The 25,346-nt window shown below is 39.2% G+C and overlaps 1 protein-coding gene and 1 long non-coding RNA gene across 3 annotated transcripts; both read left to right on the top strand.

Moving 5' to 3' along the window:
• Positions 1-331: 331 nt before the first annotated feature.
• LOC146492306 (uncharacterized) lies at positions 332-5,775 on the top strand. 2 transcript variants are annotated; one of them, XM_085151788.1, is made up of 5 exons: positions 332-1,977; positions 2,175-2,495; positions 2,798-2,936; positions 3,280-3,346; positions 3,431-5,775. In XM_085151788.1, exons 1-5 carry the CDS (start codon positions 1,914-1,916, stop codon positions 3,521-3,523), a joined length of 684 nt encoding a protein of 227 aa, XP_085007914.1. In that variant the 5' UTR covers positions 332-1,913; the 3' UTR covers positions 3,524-5,775. The 2 variants fall into 2 exon arrangements, with proteins under 2 accessions (XP_085007914.1, XP_085007913.1); XM_085151787.1 differs by having other exon boundaries at positions 333-1,977; positions 3,277-3,346.
• Positions 5,776-18,919: 13,144 nt separating this feature from the next.
• LOC146492305 (uncharacterized) lies at positions 18,920-21,792 on the top strand. Its single transcript, XR_014872435.1, has 4 exons — positions 18,920-19,061; positions 19,186-19,497; positions 19,720-20,084; positions 21,185-21,792. It is a non-coding gene; the product is annotated as an uncharacterized LOC146492305 (long non-coding RNA).
• Positions 21,793-25,346: the final 3,554 nt, after the last annotated feature.

Raw genomic sequence — 25,346 nt, 5'->3', positions numbered from 1 at the left:
TGTGTGTGGCCCTGTGTGCACACCTCACATATAGGGCAGGTTTGTTTGTTACCTTTGATTCTCACATCATCAACATTTTCCTATTTTTGAATGTCATCATAATTATAGTGCCCTAGTATTACACGCTGTGTCTGCTTAACATATCAACCCTTACACTGGTCACTTGCTGTATGCAGGTAGTGCTGTATGTTGTATTCATAGATGTGGAACTTTGGACCGTCTCTGTGCTGCATGGCGTCTTTCTCTTTGTTGAAAGTCACATCACCCAACTAGGAAGCAGCTGCTTTCACAGAAAAGATGTCCTGTAACTATAAGGGGACAGTGCGTGTTCACTGCACTCTAAGACTAAACTGCATTTTGTACAATGAGCCAACTTCACGCAGTGTGTCCTCAGCCCAGTATCACGACAAAACGTGTAATAGACACGAGACACGCCAGTCCACTGTGTCGTATCACACTTTGGAGAGGCAGAAGTTGCAATAAGTTGTAGTGAGCTGCAGTACCAGCAGAGGGTGATACTGTATTTGAAGCCAACATTAAAAAAATCATAGGAAAGTGTTTAAGGCATTATTACACATTTACATGTAAATACATATTTGCTGCATACCATCATTGCTTCTGCAATGTACTTAATCATACCTACCTTGCTCACTACCAACCGATTGGCTTTGAATATACTGTCTCCCTCTGCTGGTAATGCCACCTGTGCAGCATGCATGCCCATTTCAGGTTTTGAAGAGTCAAAGCGTGAAATAAACACCGATATCATATTACTCCACATGATATCGGTTTGGTGTCTTAGTCTGGAAACTTAATTTTTTGGAACTTGGCATAATGATATGTAAACTGGCCCCCGTGTCTGCGATCAGACTCTTTTTCTGAGTGGAGCTTTGTATCCTTGTCACTTATCTGGACCTGGAAACCACAAGTGACATTGAGACTGAGGAGGTCAGGGACTGCTCTGACTTGGGAGCCTCTGGTATGAGGACCATGAGATGTACAAATGATATTTAATTCAGTGATTAAGAGACATTGTTTTAACATCTATTTGTAATTCTTAATAGGATAAAATCAATCAAGATGATGCATACACAATCCTTCATCAACCGTTCGTCTGTCTTTAGTGTGTTTTTGCAGAGTTGATTTGAATCTCTATACTGGTCCTTAACATATTTCCAAGTTCTTAGATGTAAATTTACAACAAGCCATGTGTCAGATAAGGATGTTTAATCATTTATGTTATAATGAATACAATGCTCACTTAGCATACAAGGTGTAACTGCAGAGGAATCTATAAATAAATGAAAAAAGGGAATTTGCCTTCCGGCTGAAGCAAACGTGTTTCCATCTTATCTCTCGGTAGATTTTGGAATTGCGCAACACTCCAACCTTCTGGATACTGAAACTAGTAAATCACACATCAGTCAACAGTCAAGATAACATGATTAGGAAACTCAGATATTTCTAGGTAATGGGACAGTGATGTCTATTTGTTCAAACATGAGATTCTTTCATGCATCTTCAAGTAGATTACTGATGCAGTATGACTTTGAAATGCTCGACAAAGGTCAAGGCACATGCTCGCAGATGCAAAATCTCAAAAGCTTTTGCGTTCATGTCTATCAGACATCACTATAAGAGTGATCATAAAGTCCTTTAAATGAACATGTATACGAGTGTTGCTATTTGTTTTCCTCAGCCAGAATATCTTTTCTGTGTTTGTGCACCGGCTCTCTCTTCCAGCGCTCACATGAAAACAGAAGCGTCGTCAGCACTTCCTTCCTCCACACCAACACAGACCTCAGTGAAGGCTGAGAATCTGAGGCTCGGGTGTATAAACCCTTCGCCCTACAGTGATCTACAGTGTCAACTGTCAGCAGCAGTTACACTGTTATTTAGATGTTTTGACCAGTATGGATAAATGGAGACTCGGGTTTGCTCTGCTTCTGCTCCTCACTTCCTGTATGGACAACAAAGGTTTGCAAAACAGTTACTTTTATTTACTACTTTTATTTATGTAGGATTGCTTATGCAGCACATTGTTGTTGTTGTTTTACAGTTAATCTATGTTAGGTTTTATTACCTGTATTTACCAATAAATGTTGGTAATGTGCAAGTGGTAACTTAGCAACTGTATATCACACAGAACTGACTTCCAGTTTTACATATTTCAGCTGGTACGGAGATTCTTATGAAAATCATTGACAAACAACCAGATGTTACTCGAATATGCAGCAACGAAACGCTGAAGGTTATCATGCTGATAGTGTGTAAGATCAGCACACAGAGGAGCAGAGGAGAAGAGTGCAGTCTGCTGTATCGACATGGACAAAACTTTTTTCATGGATGTGACTCCAGGTTCACACTGATGACAGAAAATCAGACTGTGTTTCTCCACCTGACAAATTTAACAGCAGAGGACAGCGGGAACTACACCTGTGAGTGTGTACAGACTGAAGGAACATATAAGCTCCATCTCAATGTAACTGTGGAAGGTAAAGTGTGGATTTAATACCTTTTATAACCGAGCCTCACTTATTACTGTGGTTATTGATAACTGGTATCATATCAATCAACAAAGGTTTGTATGAAGCTGGGGTCACCTCACAACTGCCCACATATCTTAAAAAAAAGCAATTAAATCAACAAAATCTGCTGTTAAGCAGTATAAACAATAAAATCAAAAATCACTTAATTTCAAGGACATATTACATGACACTATAGCAACTATAACATGATGTTGCTTTATAATTAACGAGCAGCTGTGGTGATTTTCTCATTTGTTTTTCTTTTCTAGGCACTGAAAGCCATGAAGTCACCACCAGTCCTACAGAAATACATTTTTCTTTGTCTTTCTATGTTTTAATCGGAGTGCTTGTAGTCTTAATCATATCTGGAGTCATCCTTGGATTTATATACGTAACAAAATGCAGCAGGTAAGAGATTATTTTAATGTCTGTGAAGGTTCTCAGTCAGTTCTCAGTATTATAACACGGTTAGGGAGTATAATCATATTATAATCATATTATATAATATTATATGATCATATTTACTGAGGCATTCACAACATGTCATGCAAACTCTCTCACATATTATTTAATGTAACATTTATCTTATGCTGACGCTCATCTTATGGTCGATGTGTCTTTATTTTTTTAATTCTCCTGCACAAGCTCTTTATTTAAAATCCGCATATATAAAAATAAATATTTTTATCTCAGTTCTAAGAAAATGCAGAATTTTTGAAAAACATTTTTTTGGTAATTGTTTTCCCAGCAGAAGACGACAGGTGCCAATAACCAGTCCTGAAAGAATAACTGATCCTGGAAACACAGAAGTGTACATGGTAAAATGTTGCACTTACTGCATTTTTTACCTGCTTTTCATTGACTTAGAACTTTTTACTAACTGAGTGTGTTTTACTTTACAGGCAGCGGGAGAAATTGAGCCATACAGTATCTTCATCCAAACAGAAAATGGGCTTTATTCAACTTCTAAAATAAACTTAAATCATATTACTTGAAATACATTTGATGCAGCACTTTTATAATAAGTATCTATTTCCTAGTGAATAAACAGTGAAGCTGGACTTGCAATCTTCAAAGCAATGATGCTTTACTATTGGTTTCACTTATTGTTGCATTAGTAGAAGTACAGTTTATTTTAATCTTTTAAGAGGAATGTTTTATATCTGAAACTTAAATATCAAGTCACACAGTGACAAAATAGACTTTTATACATATTCAGTTTGTTGATTTCAGAGCTGTAATAGCTTTATAGCAATATTTAGATCTTGACTGATGTTGGATGTTTAAGACTGATACTGATACCAATATTTAGTCATTTCAAACTCAGATATTTATTCTGGTGTTGTTGTCTTTGAGACACACAAAGATAAACAAATTTCCCAAACATTTTTTAAGGGTTATCTATATAAGATAATATCATGATGCAGTTTAAAACAAAATCCTGTTGTTTTTTATATTAACAACAGGTCCTGGATTACTCGTTTGTTCTCTGCCCAACTTTGCTCGGATCAACTGGTTCTTTAGCCAATAGGGGATCTGCAGAGCGCCCTCTTATGGACAAACTATGTAACAGTCATGGTTGAATGGTGTTTCTCCCATCTCTATTTTTTTTATTTATTAGTTAATATAAATACAATATATTGACTGATAGATTAGCTCAGCTGATATATCAGTCAATAAAAATAATGATAATCCAAAACCAAGTTATTATGTTAAACAGAGTCATGCAAAAATCTTTTTTGAGCCATGGTGCGAGTTCACTACACTGAGATTTGTAACCCACTTTAAACCACTATGTGAAACAATAATTAGCATTTCCGCTTATCGTTAGCTAAGTATGGGTTGTTGAGTGTTTCAGGGCTTTTTCAGTTAATGAGCCGTAACCCTGACCTCACACCATCGTCGAGCTTCCTGTATCAACTTCCTCTTCTCACGGACAGATTTTGCTTTTTTGCACTTTACCAATGTTCCCCACGCAGTTGGTTTTAAACAGGGACTCCCCAGCAACAACCACCAAACCTCTGTACACAAGTGCATTTTCCAGACTCTCTTCCTGGAATTTAATATATATGAAACTACTGAAAAGGCCAACAGGAAAATATTGTGTCTGAAAGAAAAGGCCTTTAATGTTTCGTGAATTGTGCACGCATCTGTACATAACAGTTTTTTTGTTGTTTTTTTGTCCTGTAATTTAAAGCAATTCAGCTGAAAAAGACCCTAATAAAATACCTCATGTTAGACGCAAAGTTATTCCTTTTCTTTTTTCTTTCTTTTTCTTTTGCCTGTCAACTGCAAACAATTTTAAAACAATCATATTCATTTCATTTCTCAGATTTGCACGTGGTGACCAAAGTTGCACATAGACTAAGCCTACATAAAAACTTTTATCCTTTAAGTCTGTTGAATGCCACCAGGGCTACAGGTGAAGAAAATGAAACTAGAGCGGTCATATCACATCGAATTATTAATTTAATTATAATCTATCAGATTCTCCTGTGTCTTGATGACAAAGCATAGATACTTACATAATGTTACTTTACACATTTGGCATTTTTGAATGTTTTTTGTGTTGCCTCAACTTTTTGCATATCAAGGTGTTTTTCTGGTCCTGCTGACTGAAGCACTTACAGACCACACACAGCGCTTTTTTTATGGACATTTTGTAGCATTTACTTGATGGAGCTGCAAAGAAAGTCAAGAGAGAGAGAGAAAGAGGGGAAATGGCACACAGGAAATGGCCCGGGGCATAGTCAAACACAGGTAACTGCCTGTCTCTGAGCATGTGGGTCACTGGTTCAACCCAATGAGCCACAGGGACACTAGTGCAGCACTTTGTACTTCTGCACAGCACAATCATACTGCTGATTTTAGAAACTGTGTTAGTTCCACTCTGCATTATGCATAATTTTTCTAATATTGTAGCTTGCTCCCTTTGTAAAATTAGCCACTTTGCTACCTTTTCCATGTGGACATGGTAGCACCTAGATTAACAAACCCTGGATTCATTTATGGCGTTTATAACCACCTTTAAGTGACCGCTTAGGCTGATTGTTGAAGTTAGAGAGAGAAGCCACATAACAGAAAGATGTCCTGGGTATGTTGAACTTGTTTTATGGTGCAATGTCTTACCGTCACGGTCCTGGCATAACTTACTGTATCAGTAATCTGAACACCATACCTAACTTTAACAACTTACCACAACATGTGCTTTACAATTTATAGATCAAAGTGTATCCACAAATGCACAGGACATCCATTAGTCTAGTGTTTTGACTAAACCAAAACTGATTCAGAATTTAACATTTTCATGGATTTGCACTCCTATATAGTGATGCTGTTATCCCCACAACAGCAATGGGAGTGCATTTTATTGAAAAGTTGAAATAAATATTTATTTTCTGGAATTTTCATGCTCTGCAGAATCATTTAGTGGGCCACACTGGATGGGTCATTCACCATGGGTCAGAGATGGAAAATCAAGAAACTCAATCTTAAAATAAGGTTTGGCTTTCTTTTTTTCAAAGATTTACTAGAGTCCAAATGAGTAAAAAAAGATACAAAAATACACTAAAAATAAGTCAAAATAACACAGGAAACAAAGCCGTGAACTCGGAAACATACGTGAAGAGCACAGGAGAAAAAGCGAGTGAACTGAAAACAGGAAAGAGGAGAAGGCAGAGTGAGGATACACAGCAGAGAGAAGCAAACACAGGTGAAGCCAATGAAAGCCAGAAAATCCCAAAAGAAGAAAAAGAACCACAAGAGGAAGTGAAACACAAAACAAGACATGAGAAAAACATCCTGAAACAGCAAGTAAAGCATATTTTTCATTTATTCCATGAAATCGTGGTGATACTATACAACACATTATTACACAATACATTATTAGACAGGAAATGATGTATATGAAATGTCATTTTAGTTGTATTTAGTTTGTGTCACGCTGAAGATGTTTACATTCTGAATGAAATTATCATGAGATTTGCTTTTAGACTAAACATCAAAGTGCTGTTCTGCTTTTGAAGAAAGACCCTGAATGACTTTGTGATGTGAATTGTGAACTTTTATTAATGGAAAGTTTAACTTACACTTAAGTCTTACACTTTCTGAGAAGATGCAGCGTTACTGACATATTAAGGTGTTAGTTTGAGGTTTAAGCAGTAAAATCTGTGGTTATACTTCCGCTTGTCAGTTACATAAAGTATAATGTGTACAAATCCAGATGATGTGCATGCTCACTGAACTTCTTTGTTATAATATGGAGCAAATGAAGCTGAAGCTATTTACCCCTCTGTCTACAGAGGCTATTTACTGCATGCTATTTTTCACGCATCTAGCTTGTAAAACTTAGCTATATCTATATATAAAAGCTACGTTTACGCAGGTCATTTTAGTGCAGACTAAATGGGGTTATTTTTGTATTCACGTGCTTGCTTCCTCTTTACTTTTTCAGTGTCCTACTATAGCACGTCTGCACAGGAACTTCCTTTTTTGAAGTGCCAATACTTTGATGTTCAGATAGTCAGAGAAGTATTAAAGTGGGCATCACTGTCCTCCAGCTTTCAGTATATGAGGTGGCATATGTGCGCTGCATTAGTGTTTATTTCTTTTATTGATATGGATCAATGGATGCTGTGCTTTATCCTGCTCCTGCCGCTTTCTGGGTGTTTTGAAAGTGAAGGTAATGTTTTCTGTTTACAAATTTGCAGCCCATCTGTCATTTACATCGAACACAATTATCTGTAATTTTCACTATTGGGTTTGTTAACCCAGACTATATTGCACAATTCATAAACTCTTAATTGATTATTTGCAGTGACTATTATGAAGACTATTGGGAGAGAAGACCAAACTCCAGCATGCACCAGTGCAACACTGAATATTAAACTGATTGCATGTACGATCAGCACAGAAAGGAGAAGAGGAGAAGAGTGTCTCCTGAAGTATGAGACCAGAGAACACTTTTTTCATGGCTGTGACTCCAGGTTCACGCTGATAAAAAGAAATCAGACTGTGTTTCTCCACCTGAACAATTTAACATCAGAGGACAGCGGGAACTACACCTGTGAGTGTACAACTGCTGAAGGAGCATTTGTTCTGCATCTCATTGTTACCGTGAAAGGTCTTGATGCATTCTCAAGGAAGGTGAACGTGGAAGGTGAACACAAGCACAAAGGTAACACTGTGCAAACTTATTCCTTACTTTTCTCTCACATGTGAGTTAAGGTAGTTACTTTCCACTGCTTTAACAGTGTTTATCAAGTGTTTCAGTGATGTGATATCCACGCTTTCATAAGAAGGTAGTACTACATGGTTTTTTAAAGGTTTTGTTAGCGGTTAATATTCATGAGGTTTTGCTTTTTATGTTCTTTGCTGTGTTTGTAGCATAGTTTCTGCAGACAGAAACATCAGCTGTAATAAACTAGCTGAGATAATGTTAAGGTTTCTCTTTGCAGACGACGTCCAGAATGGTGGCGGCAGCTTAAAGAGAATTGTAATTTTACTCTCCTCAGTTGGTGCAGCCACAGTTGTCATTGTAACTCCATTTTTTTTGGGAGTTCTCTACTGTATTAAACGTCACAGGTAAAAGACTTAAAAAATATTCACAGTGCAGATCTACCAGATAAAATGACAGGACGATTTACTTATTTTATTTAAGAATGTAGAGTAAATCAACATTTTATTACAAGTTTTAGCTTTATTTTTGTGAATACGTGTTTCACTAATGATGTCGTTCTTTCTCATCCAAAATGGCAATGCAAGGTCAGAGACACCGGGATTATATATACATGAAACTCCGCGCATTTTGGTGAGTAGTACACCATCTGGCCAAAAGAAATAAAACAGTAAAACACTTTGCTTGTCTGGCTTTAGCTTTAGTTACCTACCTTTAGCTACTTTTGGCAACATTTCAGTAATCTTCACAATCTGTCACAGGATTTACTCACGTCCTCTCCCGCCTTTATAAACATGTGAATTTGACCTTCCCCAGTATGCTATCAGTGATATCCCAATTCCCTTCAAAGAGAGCAAAATGCACCACAGAGAAACCCAGAAACAAAACACTCAAGCAATAATAAGCAATAAATAATGACAGGCAGTGTGGTCTTTTATGTTGTGAGGACACCCACACCCCCAGCAGAGCCATCAGAGTCCAGACATCAGAACACAGGGTGGGTGATGAGAACCACATGAGCACAGAAACCCCAAATGTCCAAAACCGAGAGAAGACCAAAGTGTTGTGGAGACCAGCATCCTGAGCAAGAAACATGCAGGAAGGTCTCCACTGATTCTCAGGGCACCCCGCCGAGAGCCAACAGAGGCTGGAGAGCAGAAGGCAGTCCCAACCAGGCAGCATGGATGCCAAGGAATAGGAGCACACATGTGGAGCCGAGGGACAGCAAACAGTCCCAAAGCCCAGGAAGCTCATCAACTGGCACAAACAGGATACTACAGGGTGGGCCATTTATATGGATACACCGTAATAACATGGGAATGGTTGGTGATATTAAAGTCCTGTTTGTGGCACATTAGTATATGTGAGGGGGCAAACTCCTCAAGATGGGTGGTGACCATGGTGGCCATTTAGAAGTCGGCCATCTTGGATACAACTTTTGTTTTTTCAATAGGAAGAGGGCCATGTGACACATCAAACTTATTGGTAATGTCACAAGAAAAACAATGGTGGGCTTGGTTTCAACGTAACTTTATTCTTTCATGAGTTATTTACAAGTTTCCGACCACTTATAAAATGTGTTCAATGTGCTGCCCATTGTGTTGGATTGTCAATGCAACCCTCTTCTCCCACTCTTCGCACACTGATAGCAACATCTTGAGGAGTTTGTCCCCTCACATATACTAATGTGCCACAAACAGGACTTTAATATCACCAACCATTCCCATTTTATTACGGTGTATCCATATAAATGGCCCACCCTGTAGAGTCCATCTCCAGTTCCACAGGATAACCCAGCCTCACAGGGTATCCACCTGAGCCTCCACCACACCACGACAAAGGAAAAGGTACGCATCCCATCCCAGAGTGCTGCATGCAGGGACCAGGCACCAGGCTCTGAGGAAGGACCCCACGCCTGCACCGTGGATGCCTGCACAGCAGACCAAGGGAAACTTACACTGATTTTTTGATCTTGTATTCTATTGCTAATGGAAGAATTGGACCACTGTCTTCTCCAGAAGCTTCCCAATAAGGTCTGGACTCTGTTGAAAATGATGTCTCTGTATCCCCTTTTCACAATTTAAGCCTGAGATGAATCTTGGCATTGTTCTCTTAGAATATGCAGGTGTGTGCCAACCTGGGAATAAAAAAAATCCAAGATGGAGAAATCTGGTCACTCAGAATATTTTGGTAGTCCGTTGATTTTTTTTTTTTTTTTGACGCATGGCATTGCTGAAGCTAGAAGTCTGAGATGATGGGTGAATAAACCACCTCATCTTGCCCTGATGTGCCGGTGAATATTGATCTTTATTTATTGCACCAGAGCCCAATGACTATGCTTCCTAGCATAACCGAAGGAATTATTTCTGGTTAGCTTATAGCATAAACATAACTGTGAGTTCTACTGATTTCTTTTACATTCCCTTTCTATTTAAGACTTTCTTTTAAAGGCCCAATAATCAATGGAACGTATGAAGAGGGTTTTAAGGATCAGTAAGTGTGTGCGGTTTAGATTCAGCAGAGATTGATCCCTGAACTTCATTGAAAAGTTGAAATCACAGAGAATGTGACCCAGCAGTGACTCTCTCATTGGTTATTATTCTAACTGACATCCAGAATTCATATTTTTTTAATCTATTGATTGCATCCATGTTATTGTCTCATAGGATGATGTTGATCTCGAATATTCCAACGAAAACCTTCAACTGCCAGGACATGATGATATCGATCAAACTGTCGTCTCGTGAGAACCACAGAAACGGTTGACTTGGATGATCAGGAAACTGATCTGAATCATGAACACTATGAAAACATGTAAACCAAAAGTGAGTCTAATATCAAATATCAACAAATACAGTGGCCTTGAGTCTGTTCCTTTATTTACCTTTTTCAGTCAAAGTTTTGGTATTAAATGAAATGTGTTAATCATCCACTAGACCCGTGTGTTGCTATTGACAAAGAAAATAAATGACTGCATAGATTTGAATACATAGAAAGTATTGTTGTCTCCTATTTTTAGAACTGAGAGTAATGTTTGTTAAACATCAATGTGTAACTGGCCTATACTTTACTCATGGAAGTTTCACTTGAGCAAAGTTAAGTAACATTACACAAAGAGTTTTTGTTGCCTACTAAGTTATAACGCTGTGATGCAAAAACTGCACACTGCTTTTTATTATGTGCAATGCAGTGAGCTGCACAGCAGATGCTGTTCTCTATTCAGAGATCAAATTCAGGCCTCCAAATATGAGAGAACCACAAACGCAAATGGATCAGCTTCAGCACTTTACTTCATCTCAGTAACTTGATTATCACACATGTTGTGTCATTACACTGCTTGGTGAAACTTTGCACCTTTTATTCAGTCTCTGTGGGATGCCTCATTACAAAGTGATGCAAAGTATCGTTGCATTTATCTGCAAAATGGTGATGCAACACATTACTGTTCTGTGTACTGTAAGTTTGTTACCATGCCTTTTCTTGCACATTTGAGCAACAATCATTTGATCTCAGTTCATGGACACAAAAACAGGTCATCCTAAAACTTATAAGGCATGCAGATACAAAGCACACATGTTCACCTGCACGTAAATGTAAATAAATAATCAGCCAATCATATGGGAGAAACTCGATGAATTTAGGCTTGGAGACAGGACTAAGGTATCCTACTGAATTTAGACTGAGTTTAAGGATGTGGAAGTGTTGACAGAGGATGGCCTGAAAAAGAGAAAATATTCTCTGCGCAGCTGTACTCCTGGTGAAAACGCCTTGCTGATATCAGTGGTCAGAGGTCAGAAGAGAATGGCTTAACATCTTCGAGCTGAGAGAAAGTCAGCAATACAGAAGGGCATTTCTGAACACACATTAAACCTTCAAGCAGTTTACCTACAGCAGCTGAAGACCACACTGAGTGCCACTCCTGTAATTCAGAGCTGCCCGAGTTCTTCATGACATAGAGTGATGAGGTGATGGAAACATTCCTCAGAGGTTTTAGTCTATAGTGACATGATGGGATCACACAGCTGCTGCAGATTTGTCAGTTGCACATCCAAGATGTGAATATCCACATAAACATGTACACTGGACAGAGCATCTTCATCCAATGCAAAGGTACAATTTGTCCATTCGTGTCACCTACTCTAACCAGAGATGCTATCAGATGATGTTCATAAAATGGTGATTAACAATCTCTAAATCACACAATAAAATGACAGTAAAATGCAACAATATTACAAATGAGAGAATAGGACAGGGTTATTCCTTTTGATGAGAGAGACAGTGAGGATGGTGGATTCCCTTCAGATTCAGGTCGGATGATGAGTTAGGAGATCAGGGGGCAAACATGAGATGTTTGTCCAAGTAATAGTGTGCGTATGTGGGTGATGATGGTGTTTACACATTCTTGTGTCTGGAGCACAGAGAGTGAGATGAAAGGGGATGAAAGGTAGTGTGATGAAATGCTTTTCCAAACATTAGAAACACCAGAAATGTGACATCCACATCAGTTTCACATCCACCAGCAACTTCTTCCTGAAGTTCAAAGAACAAAGAATAATTTTCAGTGTCAGACACACAAATAGGCACAGTCTCACTAACCCATGCTTGTGCACACACAGATATTTTATAAATGCTTGCATGAAAATGGGTTTGTAAAAATAAAAGTTAACATTTTGAATCAGATGCTTGTTTTTCCTTGAATTTGTTTTATGAGTATGTATAGAACTGGTGTACCTGTGTAGCACATTGTTGCCTTGAAGCAGCAAACGAAGGAACCGCCAAGTTCACAAAATGTAAAGTTAACCTTCTTTGCCATAGATATTTATGTCCAGCATTATCCTGGAATTGACCTCCAGAAATTAAATGGTATTGTTATAGCACAGATGGGAATAGACTGATAAGTAGTAAAGCTTAACATCTACAGTATATAAATTGCATCTAATGCGAATCCTGTTGCATAAGATTTGATGTAATCATGTTTATCTTACCTTGATTAAAGAGAGCATGATTACATGTTAATTATTTTGTGTAAAACAGCGCCACCCAGATATCATCTTGAAGCACAATGAGATTTCACTGTAAACAAGCATTTTCTTTCAGCTGCTCTCTTTAGGGGTCAACACAGCAGCTCATCTGTATCTCTAGCTCCCTCTTCTGTCACACCAAACCTCTGCATGGCCTCCTTCATTACATTCATGAACCTCCTCTGAGACTCATCTTTTTTCCTTCTTCCTGGCAGCTCCATATTCGGCATCCTTTCTCCAGAATATCCTCTATCCCTCCTCTGCACATGTCCAAACCATCTCAGCTTTTCTCTAACTTTGTCTCCAAAATGCTCAATCTCTCTACTGCTCTCTACTGATTTTCATTGTTCTTCTACTACACCTCTCCAGCCCCTCTTCCACCCGCTCCCTATTCTCACTACAGATCACAATTTTTGAGAATCGGGACAATTGTAATAATTCACATAGATTCCCACCTAACGTCGGACTTCCTGCCTATCAGTGTTCACAAACACCTTGCAACTCCTTGCCTCATATCTCTCCATTTCACTGTAAAATAATGTGAAACAATACTGACTATCTCTTCGTCAGTGACATAAGAGGGGGTTGTTGGATATTTCCGGCCTCTCTCTAAAACAACAGCAGCAGCGGTTGATGGGTTGTCACCTTGACCTTACACCATCATGATGCTTCCTGCATCAGCTTCCTGTCCTGATACATGCATTCAGCTCCTTCGCATGCAAAAGGTTTTAAAGAGAGACTCCCCAGCAAAAGCTACTTAACATCCATGAATAAATATTTTTATTTCCATACTCTATACTGTGCATTTTTAATGTACATGTACATAATGTACAGAGTTGGTGAGGAGGATGCTGACAGGACTGGCACAAAAGGAGCCTTTATCAGTTTGTGAACCTGTGCATGGATCTGAGAATTTTGCATGTTTTTCAGAACTAATGCTACTTACAGATACACACAATGAAACCTTTTGAAAAGCTGTGAACATTAAAACAAACACAAAACCCTGCAAATAAGGTGTTATGTCTCTGTCTACCACTAAGGGTTTAAAGGGAGTCCCCTCTCTGCTCCTCAAACCACAGTCTAATGAGAAGTTTTCAGTTAAAGGTGTTGCTTTTAATACACAACAAAATCAGCTATATTTCAATGAAATATACTTAATTCTTCAGTGGTAAAACCAAACCAAAGACACTGAACCTAAGCCCCTAAATAAGCAGAAACAACAGAAATCTGTGCAAAAAAAAAAAAGACAGTCCTTCTGCTTTAGTGATATTTACAGTGAGTAACACTGTGCAGGTATGTACAACATGCAGTATAAGCAGCATGCATTTGATTCAGCAGCAGGTACTGTGACTGTTTAGTGCAGACACTATGTAAGTGATTTAAGTGCTCATAAAAGGGAATGCCTGTGGAAAGAAACTTGCTTTTTAGCGCCTCCTAGAGGTGGAACAGTTGGAACAAGTTGTGTACAGGGTGAGATGGATCTGCAGTGATAATGTCTGCTTATTTGATGAGTAGACAATAACTGTTCAGCAAATGAGTCAGGACTTGAGTCAGGACATGACAATATCAAGCCCTGACTGTTCTTTTTAGTCTGTTCTTTCCCCATTTTGTGGTTGGTCCAAACCATACAGTGATGGATGTGCAGAGAACAGACTGGATTATTGCAGATTGGAATTCAGAGGCAAGCTGGACGTTCTCAGCTGGGACAGTGCACCACAGGGGTTGTTCAACATTACATCTGTTTGCAAACTCATGGCCTTCCTTGATGAGTCCAATGACCATCATTTGCAGATATCACAGTTTTACCAGATGGGTCTTGTGAGGTGCAGTCATTTTTGTACAGGGAGAAGAACAAAGGGGAGAGGGTGCATCTTTGCTGATTCTACAGGTTCTGGATGTGATTCTCTCCAGCTTTTGGATCTGTCAGAAAGTTTGTAATTCACAGACAATTTGGAGTGCAGGACTATTTCTACTAATGAACACTGAGCTGAAGTCCACAAACAGGACGCTAACATACAGTGGGGCAAAAAAGTATTTAGTCAGCCACCGATTGTGCAAGTTCCCCCACTTAAAATGATGACAGAGGTCAGTAATTTGCACCAGAGGTACACTTCAACTGTGAGAGACAGAATGTGAAAAAAAAATCCATGAATTCACATGGTAGGATTTGTAAAGAATTTATTCGTAAATCAGGGTGGAAAATAAGTATTTGGTCAATAACAAAAATACAACTCAATACTTTGTAACATAACTTTTGTTGGCAATAACAGAGGTCAAACGTTTACTATAGGTCTTTACCAGGTTTGCACACACAGTAGCTGGTATTTTGGCCCATTCCTCCATGCAGATCTTCTCAAGAGCAGTGATGTTTTGGGGCTGTCGCCGAGCAACACGGACTTTCAACTCCCGCCACAGATTTTCTATGGGGTTGAGGTCTGGAGACTGGCTAGGCCACTCCAGGACTTTCAAATGCTTCTTACGGAGCCACTCCTTTGTTGCCCGGGCGGTGTGTTTTGGATCATTGTCATGTTGGAAGACCCAGCCTCGTTTCATCTTCAAAGTTCTCACTGATGGAAGGAGGTTTTGGCTCAAAATCTCACGATACTTGGCCCCATTCATTCTGTCCTTAACACGGATCAGTCGTCCTGTCCCCTTGGCAGAAAAACAGCCCCATAGCATGATGTTTCCACCCCCATGCTTCACAGTAGGTATGGTGTTCTTGGGATGCAACTCAGTATTCTTCTTCCTCCAAACACGACGAGTTGAGTTTATACCAAAAAGTTCTACTTTGGTTTCATCTGACCACATGACATTCTCCCAATCCTCTGCTGTATCATCCATGTGCTCTCTGGCAAACTTCAGACGGGCCTGGACATGCACTGGCTTCAGCAGCGGAACACGTCTGGCACTGCAGGATTTGATTCCCTGCCGTTGTAGTGTGTTACTGATGGTGACCTTTGTTACTTTGGTCCCAGCTCTCTGCAGGTCATTCACCAGGTCCCCCCGTGTGGTTCTGGGATCTTTGCTCACCGTTCTCATGATCATTTTGACCCCACGGGATGAGATCTTGCGTGGAGCCCCAGATCGAGGGAGATTATCAGTGGTCTTGTATGTCTTCCATTTTCTGATGATTGCTCCCACAGTTGATTTTTTCACACCAAGCTGCTTGCCTATTGTAGATTCACTCTTCCCAGTCTGGTGCAGGTCTACAATTCTTTTCCTGGTGTCCTTCGAAAGCTCTTTGGTCTTGGCCATGGCGGAGTTTGGAGTCTGACTGGTTGAGGCTGTGGACAGGTGTCTTTTATACAGATGATGAGGTCAAACAGGTGCCATTCATACAGGTAACGAGTGGGGGACAGAAAAGCTTCTTACAGAAGACGTTACAGGTCTGTGAGAGCCAGGGATTTTCCTTGTTTGAGGTGACCAAATACTTATTTTCCACCCTGATTTACGAATAAATTCTTTACAAATCCTACCATGTGAATTCATGGATTTTTTTTTCACATTCTGTCTCTCACAGTTGAAGTGTACCTCTGGTGCAAATTACTGACCTCTGTCATCATTTTAAGTGGGGGAACTTGCACAATCGGTGGCTGACTAAATACTTTTTTGCCCCACTGTATGTCCCTGGGCAGTTGGGATGTTGGTGGATGTAAGCCAGTCCTTTTTTTAAGGCATCGTCCACTGACCTAGGTTTAGATTATATGCAAATTTGGTCACCAAGAACAAATAGGTGCTCTGTTTAAGACCATATATTACTCACTATAGTTGTAGTTATGGTTTAATGTGGTGAAAATGTCAGATTCACTGAATAAAGTCTAAGAATCTACAGGGTGGGCCATTTATATGGATACACAGTGATAACATGGGAATGGTTGGTGACAGTAAAGTCCTGTTTGTGGCACATTAGTATATGTGAGGGGGCAAACTCCTCAAGATGGGTGGTGACCATGGTGGCCATTTAGAAGTCGGCCATCTTGGATACAACTTTTGTTTTTTCAATAGGAAGAGGGCCATGTGACACATCAAACTTATTGGTAATGTCACAAGAAAAACAATGGTGTGCTTGGTTTCAACGTAACTTTATTCTTTCGTTAGTTATTTACAAGTTTCTGACCACTTATAAAATGTGTTCAATGTGCTGCCCATTGTGTTGGATTGTCAATGCAACCCTCTTCTCCCACTCTTCACACACTGATAGCAACACCGCAGGAGAAATGCCAGCACAGGCATCCAGTATCTGTAGTTTCAGGTGCTGCACTTCTCGTATCTTCACACCATAGACAATTGCCTTCAGATGACCCCAAAGATAAAAGTCTAAGGGGGTCAGATCGGGAGACCTTGGGGGCCATTCAACTGGCCCACTACGACCAATCCACTTTCCAGAAAACTGTTCATCTAGGAATGCTCGGACCTGGCACCCATAATGTGGTGGTGCACCATCTTGCTGGAAAAATTCAGGGAACGTGCCAGCTTCAGTGCGTAAAGAGGGAAACACATCATCATGTAGCAATTTCAAATATCCAGTGGCCTTGAGGTTTCCATTGATGAAGAATGGACCCACTATCGTTGTACCCCATAGACCACACCAAACCATCACTTTTGTTGTTCCAACAGTCTTGGAGGGATCCATCCAATGTGGGTTAGTGTCAGACCAATAGCGGTGGTTTTGTTTGTTAACTTCACCATTCACATAAAAGTTTGCCTCATCACTGAACAAAATCTTCTGCGTGAACTGAGGGTCCTGTTCCAATTTTTGTTTTGCCCATTCTGCAAATTCTGTGTGCCGATCTGGGTCATCCTCATTGAGATGCTGCAGTAGCTGGAGTTTGTAAGGGTGCCATTTGTGAGTAGCTAATATCCGCCGAAGGGATGTTCGACTAATGCCACTCTCCAGTGACATGGGGCGAGTGCTACGCTGTGGGCTCTTGCTGAATGAAGCTAGGACAGCCACTGATGTTTCTTCATTAGTGACAGTTGTCTTGCATCCACATTTTGGCAAATCCAACACTGAACCAATTTCACGAAACTTAGCAAGCAGTTTGCTAACTGTAGCATGGGAGATGGGTGGTCTCGTAGGGTGTCTTGCATTGAAATCTGCTGCAATGACCCGGTTACTGCGTTCACCAGATATCAACACAATTTCGATCCGCTCCTCACGTGTTAACCTCTTCAACATGTCAATGGCTGTGAACAAAGAGAAACTTGTAAATAACTCATGAAAGAATAAAGTTACGTTGAAACCAAGCACGCCATTGTTTTTCTTGTGACATTACCAATAGGTTTGATGTGTCACATGGCCCTCTTCCTATTGAAAAAACAAAAGTTGTATCCAAGATGGCCGACTTCTAAATGGCCACCATGGTCACCACCCAACTTGAGGAGTTTGCCCCCTCACATATACTAATGTGCCACAAACAGGACTTTAATATCACCAACCATTCCCATGTTATCACGGTGTATCCATATAAATGGCCCCCCTGTATACTAATGCTGAACTGGTAAGGTCAAAGACTTTAGATGCTCTCAGAGGAAACTTTAGACCAAGCTACTTTTGTGTCACTGTCTCTCAAATTGAAAAAGAGTCACATTCTTTAGAAAGAAGGTTTGAAATTAGCTTTTAGAATATCAGAGTGTTTTTCTTCTTTTAAAAAAGCCTCTCACAAAATTTAGCATGATGTGAATCAAGGGCAGAACCCCACTTCTTCAGAAAAGTAGAAAGACGCAGGCCTCGGCTAGTTTTAAATGTTTAATATAGAAAAATTTGAAGAACCTTGCCATCAGTTCAGTCAGATCGTCGTGAAAGTCGAATCTGTTGTGTCTTGTACTTTCTGTGAAGCTGTATCATCATTGGGTCATTGACCTACAGAAAAAGGTGCTAGTTTGAGGTTTTGGCAGCAAAACCTTTGTTTGTACTTTCCGTTGTCTCTTAAGTAGAGCGCAGTGCACACAGTCTTAGATGGTTAATGCCCACTCAACTTTTTTGTCATATTTTTGTCCGAAGACATACAGTAATTCTGCTTTTGCCTCTGTGTGCATACCGGCTCTGACTTTTAGTGAATTGTTTTCACATGCTTGCTTGCAGTTGTCTTAATATGGCAGTCTAAGTAAGCAGTCCTGTCAAAGCACTTCCTTTTTAGAGATGCAACTAATTTCAGGTCCCTAGAGAACAGCACAGATGGGCGTTACTGTCCTCCTCTATACGTCCTTTCCTCTCTCACTATAAGACGTAGTACGCTAAAACCTGCTGTACTGGTTAATTCTAAACCAATATGGGTGTACGGAGACGGCACTTTCTCCTACTTCTGCCAGTATTTGTGTATTTTAGCAGTGAAGGTAATGAGGTTTTTCCTCTATTACTTTTCATCTCTTTTATTCAGATGACGTCATTTTCTGTCATTTGCAGCAGCAGCAGTTGCTAACCCATGCTGTAGTTCATGCTTATTGTAATGTTTTGCAGAGACTATTGTGAAGACTATTGAGAGAGAACCAGATGTTACTCAAATTTGCTCCGGGGAAACGCCGAACAATATCACGCAGACAGTGTGTAAGATCGGCACTGAGCGGAACAGGACAGGAGAGTGTCGTCTGCTGTATCCAGATGGACAAGAGGTGTTAAACAAATGTGACTCCAGGTTCAAACTTATGAAGGAAAATCAGACTGTGTTTCTCCATCTGACGAATTTAACAGAAGATGATAGTGGAAGCTACACCTGTGAGTGTGTACACAACAGAGGAACATATGCGCTCCAACTCAATGTAACCGTGGAAGGTAAAGTGTGGATTTATTAAACGCCTTTTAATCCAGACTTAATGTATTCCTGGGGTACTGGTACTACATGTGTGGGTGTACAAAACATAGAGGGCTCTCATGGAAGGTGAACACAGGTTAACATTATGCTTAATGTGTTGCAGGATCTATTTTCTCACCTCTTTTTCATTATTAATCTTTTGAGCTTGAGCTGTTCTCTCACACATGGTTGTTTTTTTTCAGGCGAGGAAGAGTCGACCAGTTCAACAAAAATATTAACTTTAATCTCTTCTGGACTCCTTGGTGCAGTAGGGGCCATCATTATAACCGGATTAATTCTTGCATTTACCTACTGGAAGAAAACTCAACACAGGTAACAGACTTCAATTTTATTTATGTGTTACTGCAATAGCTTAATTTGAATATTAACCTTTTTCTTTTTGTTTTTAATTTTAAAATTTTCTGGAGCAAGTTACTCTTTTAAACCTTGATTTTCGTGCATGTGCATGTTTTACGTTTCATGTTTAACACTATCCTCTGTTATTATCTAAAGCTACTCAGTACCAGTAACACTTGGATTATCTGTGCATGAAAGTCCCGGCTCTTTGGTGAGTAATGTATTTAAAGTCTAGTTTGGGTTAAAGAAGACAATTAAGTTTTAAGTTTTGACTTCAGCTGATGCTTCTTTGAGTGGCACAATGAGCATTAGAAAATGATCAAGTTATAATTAACCGATTAGCACACCGTGAGTGAAATGTATAAAGAAGCCTGTGTATGAGCGTTCTCTGACACAAAAGCAGTCGTGCCATGTACTATATACATTTTCTGTCCATTTAAAGTTTGTTTTCCTATAACCAGGGAATATATACAACACATAAGGTACAACTATGCAGATTGCAATAACTTTTTCTCAACATAATTAAGATTAGTTAATTATTTACATTAAGTAATTTGTGCAAAGTGGCATTTTGTTTTTAAAATGCAATTATTATAATTGTGTTTTGGGTGGAAAAGCGACTTCCAGATTCTCCCCAGACTGCTTCATTATTATTTCTATTATTTAATTTTATTTGTTTTTTATTTTTTTCAATGTATTTGTTTTTATTCTTCTTTGAAAACAATAAAAAATTAAACATACTTCAGTACAACGAAGTACGTTGGGATACCTCCAATTATGGTTCCTAGTCCCAGTGACTGATATATAAAGAGGCCCCCAGGGTATGGGGGGTGTTTTTGGTGGTGCTCATCCTTTGAGCTGGCTGACTGCTGTCCAAAAAATAGTGATGGTGTCAATTTTTGGAAATCTCTAACTGTTTTAGTTACACTTAATTCTCCTCTTGGCCCGTGTCACCGAAAGCTGCTCTTTTGTGTGTTATGAGCTGCTCCTTTCTTCTTCTTCTCAGATACTCCCAACAAATCCATTCCTCTGTTGTTTACTAATATTGACATTTAATTTATTTATTTTCCTTATTACTTATATATTTGTATGAATGTTCATGTATGTGTGCACATATGTACAGGTATATATTTACATGTTATGTATGAATATATGTGGATAAACTTCAAGGTCAGGTTGGATATTCCTTCTTTCTTATGTCATTTGATTTCATTTACATCTCTCCCCCCCTTTCCTTATTCTATGTCCTTGTCTTGTTTTTGGTTTATTAAAAATAAGATTCAAAAGAATTTAAAAAAAATCTTCTTACAGGATGAAGATGACACAGAGAACCCCTACGCAAGCCTTCAGCAACCGACAAATGACCTCTACCAAACTATCAGCCCGGTTCATCATCAACACAATTTCGGGAAAAACTCAACAAGAACCACAGAAAATTTCTGCTGTGATGATCAGGACAATGACCCAGACTATTGTGTCTATGAAAACATTCAAAGTTAAAGTCAATCTAGTATCCAACACGGCCTCTCATAAACATCTGAGCATTTTCTATCACCACTATTCTCACCAGTCACAAATATGTATCGGAAGTTACCGGTAAGTTCAACACAATATTCTGGTGGATAAAGTCTTAACATGTCAAACTCTTTAAACTGTGCTCACATGTTCTCTTTATTACAATACAAATACAACAAACTGTGAAATATAACTCGCTCCAAGAGCCGTTTCATGCCTTCAGTTCTGTATAATCATCTTCAGATCTGCCTGCTACAGACTCGTCACTGCCAGACTCCATGAATCTGCTTAAAGATATAACAGAGAGTTAAGTCTGAGCATTTTAATCATGATTGTGCTGTGTTGGCTATAAATGACTCACATGTAATCACTATTGTAGAAGAAAATAAACCAAAAGATTTTAATGTTTAAGTTTTGAAGGCATGCAAAATAATTTTAATCATGAAATCTTAATTTGATAAAAGTTAAGTCATTGCATTGCACAGAGTGCACTTTTATCATGCACTTGTGTTTTAAGGGTGCTATATGAAAGTGACTTTGCAAAGAGCTGCATAGAGGATGCAGACGTCTATTTACAGATCAAATTTAGGCCTCTAGCTGAAAACCACCAGACATGTCAGTTTTAGCACTTTACTTGACGCAGCAACATCTCACTTATTTTCTCATCAGATATGGTAAAACCCTTGGTAATTAAAAAGTAATTTTTTAATTTTTTTAGTTGCTCATAGTGAATTTGATGTTAGCAAATTAAAAAATGCACTACAAAGCAACACTCAACTGTTTTTTCTGCAACACTGCATCAGATTTAAGGGAGCGAGGAGACCAGTCTCAATAGTTTTCATTAGGTTTATCTAAGCACAAACCTTTGCTGGAACAAACGAGACAACCTACTGCAGCAGCAAAACAAGACACATGACCGAGCTCTTTGTGTAATCTCACGCATGAGCGAGGCCAACTGAGGTCAAGCGCTGTTCCTCCCACTTGAACCCCGTCAAACTCTCTGCTGGCTTTACCGTAGCGCTCCTTTTATTGTGGTTACATGAATATGTGACATCTTAAACAGGCATGTGTGTGAGCAGAGTATACCTGTCTGTGTGAAAGTGTGGGTGTGTGTGTGGGTCACAATATGACCCTGTGAATGACTCCCCAGATAGCTGGCACCAGGAGTCTCCTGGGAGTCCTCCTTGCAGCAGTCCATCTAAACTCACCTAAAGGACTCTTGTGACTGAACAGATACAGAGTATGTATTCCACCACACCATATGTCACAAGACAGGATGCGACCTTCCCATGAACTTAAGATGTGAGGTATGCCAGAACACCACAGGGAGTGAACGTCCTCCCATCTCATGGTGCACACAGAATCTTAGCAGACCTACTAAGGATGAGACATTCTATCAACATACAAACGATTATATATCTCTAAGCATAAATGATTATATGTTTCTAAGTACAAATGACAATCCTAAATTATTACTCTCACAGTTTTAAACCTGAAATCTTTGCTCTTATTGTTTGAAAGAAAAAAAAGGCAAGATTGTGTTAAATGTCAGAAAACTAGAATCCTGGCACTTTTAAAATTATTGGGAAAAACCTGACAATGCCACCCTGGGACATTCACTTGGAGAATATCTTGTTTGAAACTATGCTAATTACCAAGAATTCACTCAGGTCTGTTAAACCTCAGACAGAGACGGTTCAAGGTGTAAAAACAACAATTTATTGACAGCAATTTAAAATATGTCAAATTAAAAGAACCGGTCACTGAATTTCATATGTGCTATAAATTCAGAGCTGAGACTTATGCGAATTTGATGCCCAGAAAATCAGCAACTCACACCTGCAGCTCAAACCACGAGTGCATGATCAATTATGGCACACAAAATGTCCCACCACCAAGGGACCCAGTCACCAACACTTTAGGCCATTAGCTTCTGAATAAAGGAAACACAATTTATTAATATATCCAAAACATAAAAACTCTCAAACACACCATCTGTGGTTAACCATACTAGAGAAACACACTGGTGACAGTGGTGTTAGAAAATAATGCAAATTTACAATCAATCAATCAATCAATCAATCAAAAAAAAAGTAGCCAAATAATACTGAGGGGGCAATAATACTGTTTGTGACTCTGAACTGTAACAGCTGGGAAAGTCAGATGACCAGAGATTCTGCTACACACAGCTGGATTGATGCACGCTTTTGTGTTGTTTATGCCAAACTCTAACCTGAAACTGTGAATGTTGCTACTGTCTACTTTTGGTGTCCAGTTTTGGTGAGGCTGTGCAAATTGTAGCTTTAGTTTCCTATTCTGAGCTCATAGGAGTGGTACCCAGTGTGGGTTTCTGCTGTCGTGGCACATCTGCTACAAGGAGTTCAGAGAACTCTTCTGCATAGCTTGGTTGTATCAAGTGTTGCCTTCATCTCAGCCCCACACAATGTGGCCATTCTCCTCTCACCTCTGGCCTTTCTCTTTCAGACCATTTGTCTGTGAACCCCAGAGATCGTTTTGTGTGAAAATCCCAGTAGATCAGCAGTTTGTGATATAAAAAAACCTCCAGCAACCATGCCATGTTCAAAATGCTTTTCTTCCTGATTCTGATGCTTGGTTTAAACTTCAGCAGGTTTCCTGCTCTTTGCATGCAACAGTTTTATCTTTATCATTTAGGGATTCAGTGATAACTGTGTTCACTCCTCCTGAGGCTTGGAGTGGTACCTGAAGACCAACTATAATACTGTACTTATAATAACTAAGGGCCCTGATGTTATTTTTGTTTTTTTCAATAGTCAATCAATAAACCTCGTGAGCTGGCAGATATTTCAGAGTTTTTAACACTATTAAAGTTTCCCAGGTGTTTCTGAATGCTCTGAAATTTATTAAGCTTGTGTTTTACTAAAACAGAAAACAATAACTGCAAATAACCTTATAGTGGTTTGCAAAATGCTGCATTCTGCTTCTATTCACATTTTACACAGTATCCCAACTTTCTTGGCAATAGGGTTATACTTTCTGTACCTTTTTCCAGTAAATGAAGTTTATCTTGTTAAAACGACAGTGAAAGTGAAAGGGATTACTTTCTGACAGTAGTGGGAACATATGACTGTGGACCTGTGTTTAGTGATGTCACTTTTTATCTGCTGTTTTGCTTTCTTTTCCTGTCTACAATTACTGCAAATGCTCTTCCTTTGTAAGAAAAGTCTCACCTAGATGTACGTCTGTGAGAAGTGGTCGTTTCAGATTCAGCAGTGTCGCCCTCTTTAATCCTCTGCACTGTTGGCACGTGTTACACTGTTACGCAAAGACGTCTTGATGAGTGTGGACATACTGAAACTGGGCTTTATTCTGTTTTTTCCAACAACCATGTGCTTCAAAAATCAGTGGGAAGGTAATGTAAGGAAACTAGTTTTCACAAAATGTTTAGTCTAAGGTGAAAACGTAAATATTTTGTGGTGGGATTAAAATCATTGCAATAACTTCTGACACAGATTCATTTCACTGTTTGTATTTCATTGTCACTGATTGCAGAGAGTCTTGTGAAAAGATCGAGAGGAGAGGCGGTTATGACTCCATATGAAACTCACATATGGTCCAATGAAACACAGAATGTTATTACGCTGATTGTGTGTAAAATCAGAACACAGAGAAACAGAGGAGGACAGTGCTGTCTGCTGTATCGACACGGGCAGGTTAATGAATGTGACTCCAGGTTCACGTTGATGATGGGAAATGAGACTGTACTTCTCCACCTGACTGGTTTAACAGCAGAGGACAGTGGGAGATACACCTGCGAGTGCATAAAACCTGATGGAACATTTAATCTTCATGTTAATGTCACCGTAAAAGGTAAACTCACTTTGTTCTTTGTTTAAATCGACCACATTGTGACTAAATTTATATTAATTTAAATGAATGAAACTTTGTTTTAAATATGTCTGATATGATAACGCAGTGG

The sequence above is a fragment of the Neolamprologus multifasciatus genome, chromosome 23 (assembly GCF_963576455.1).
Source record: "Neolamprologus multifasciatus chromosome 23, fNeoMul1.2, whole genome shotgun sequence".
NCBI lineage: Eukaryota > Metazoa > Chordata > Actinopteri > Cichliformes > Cichlidae > Neolamprologus > Neolamprologus multifasciatus.
This window is presented reverse-complemented; position numbering and strand designations above follow the sequence as displayed.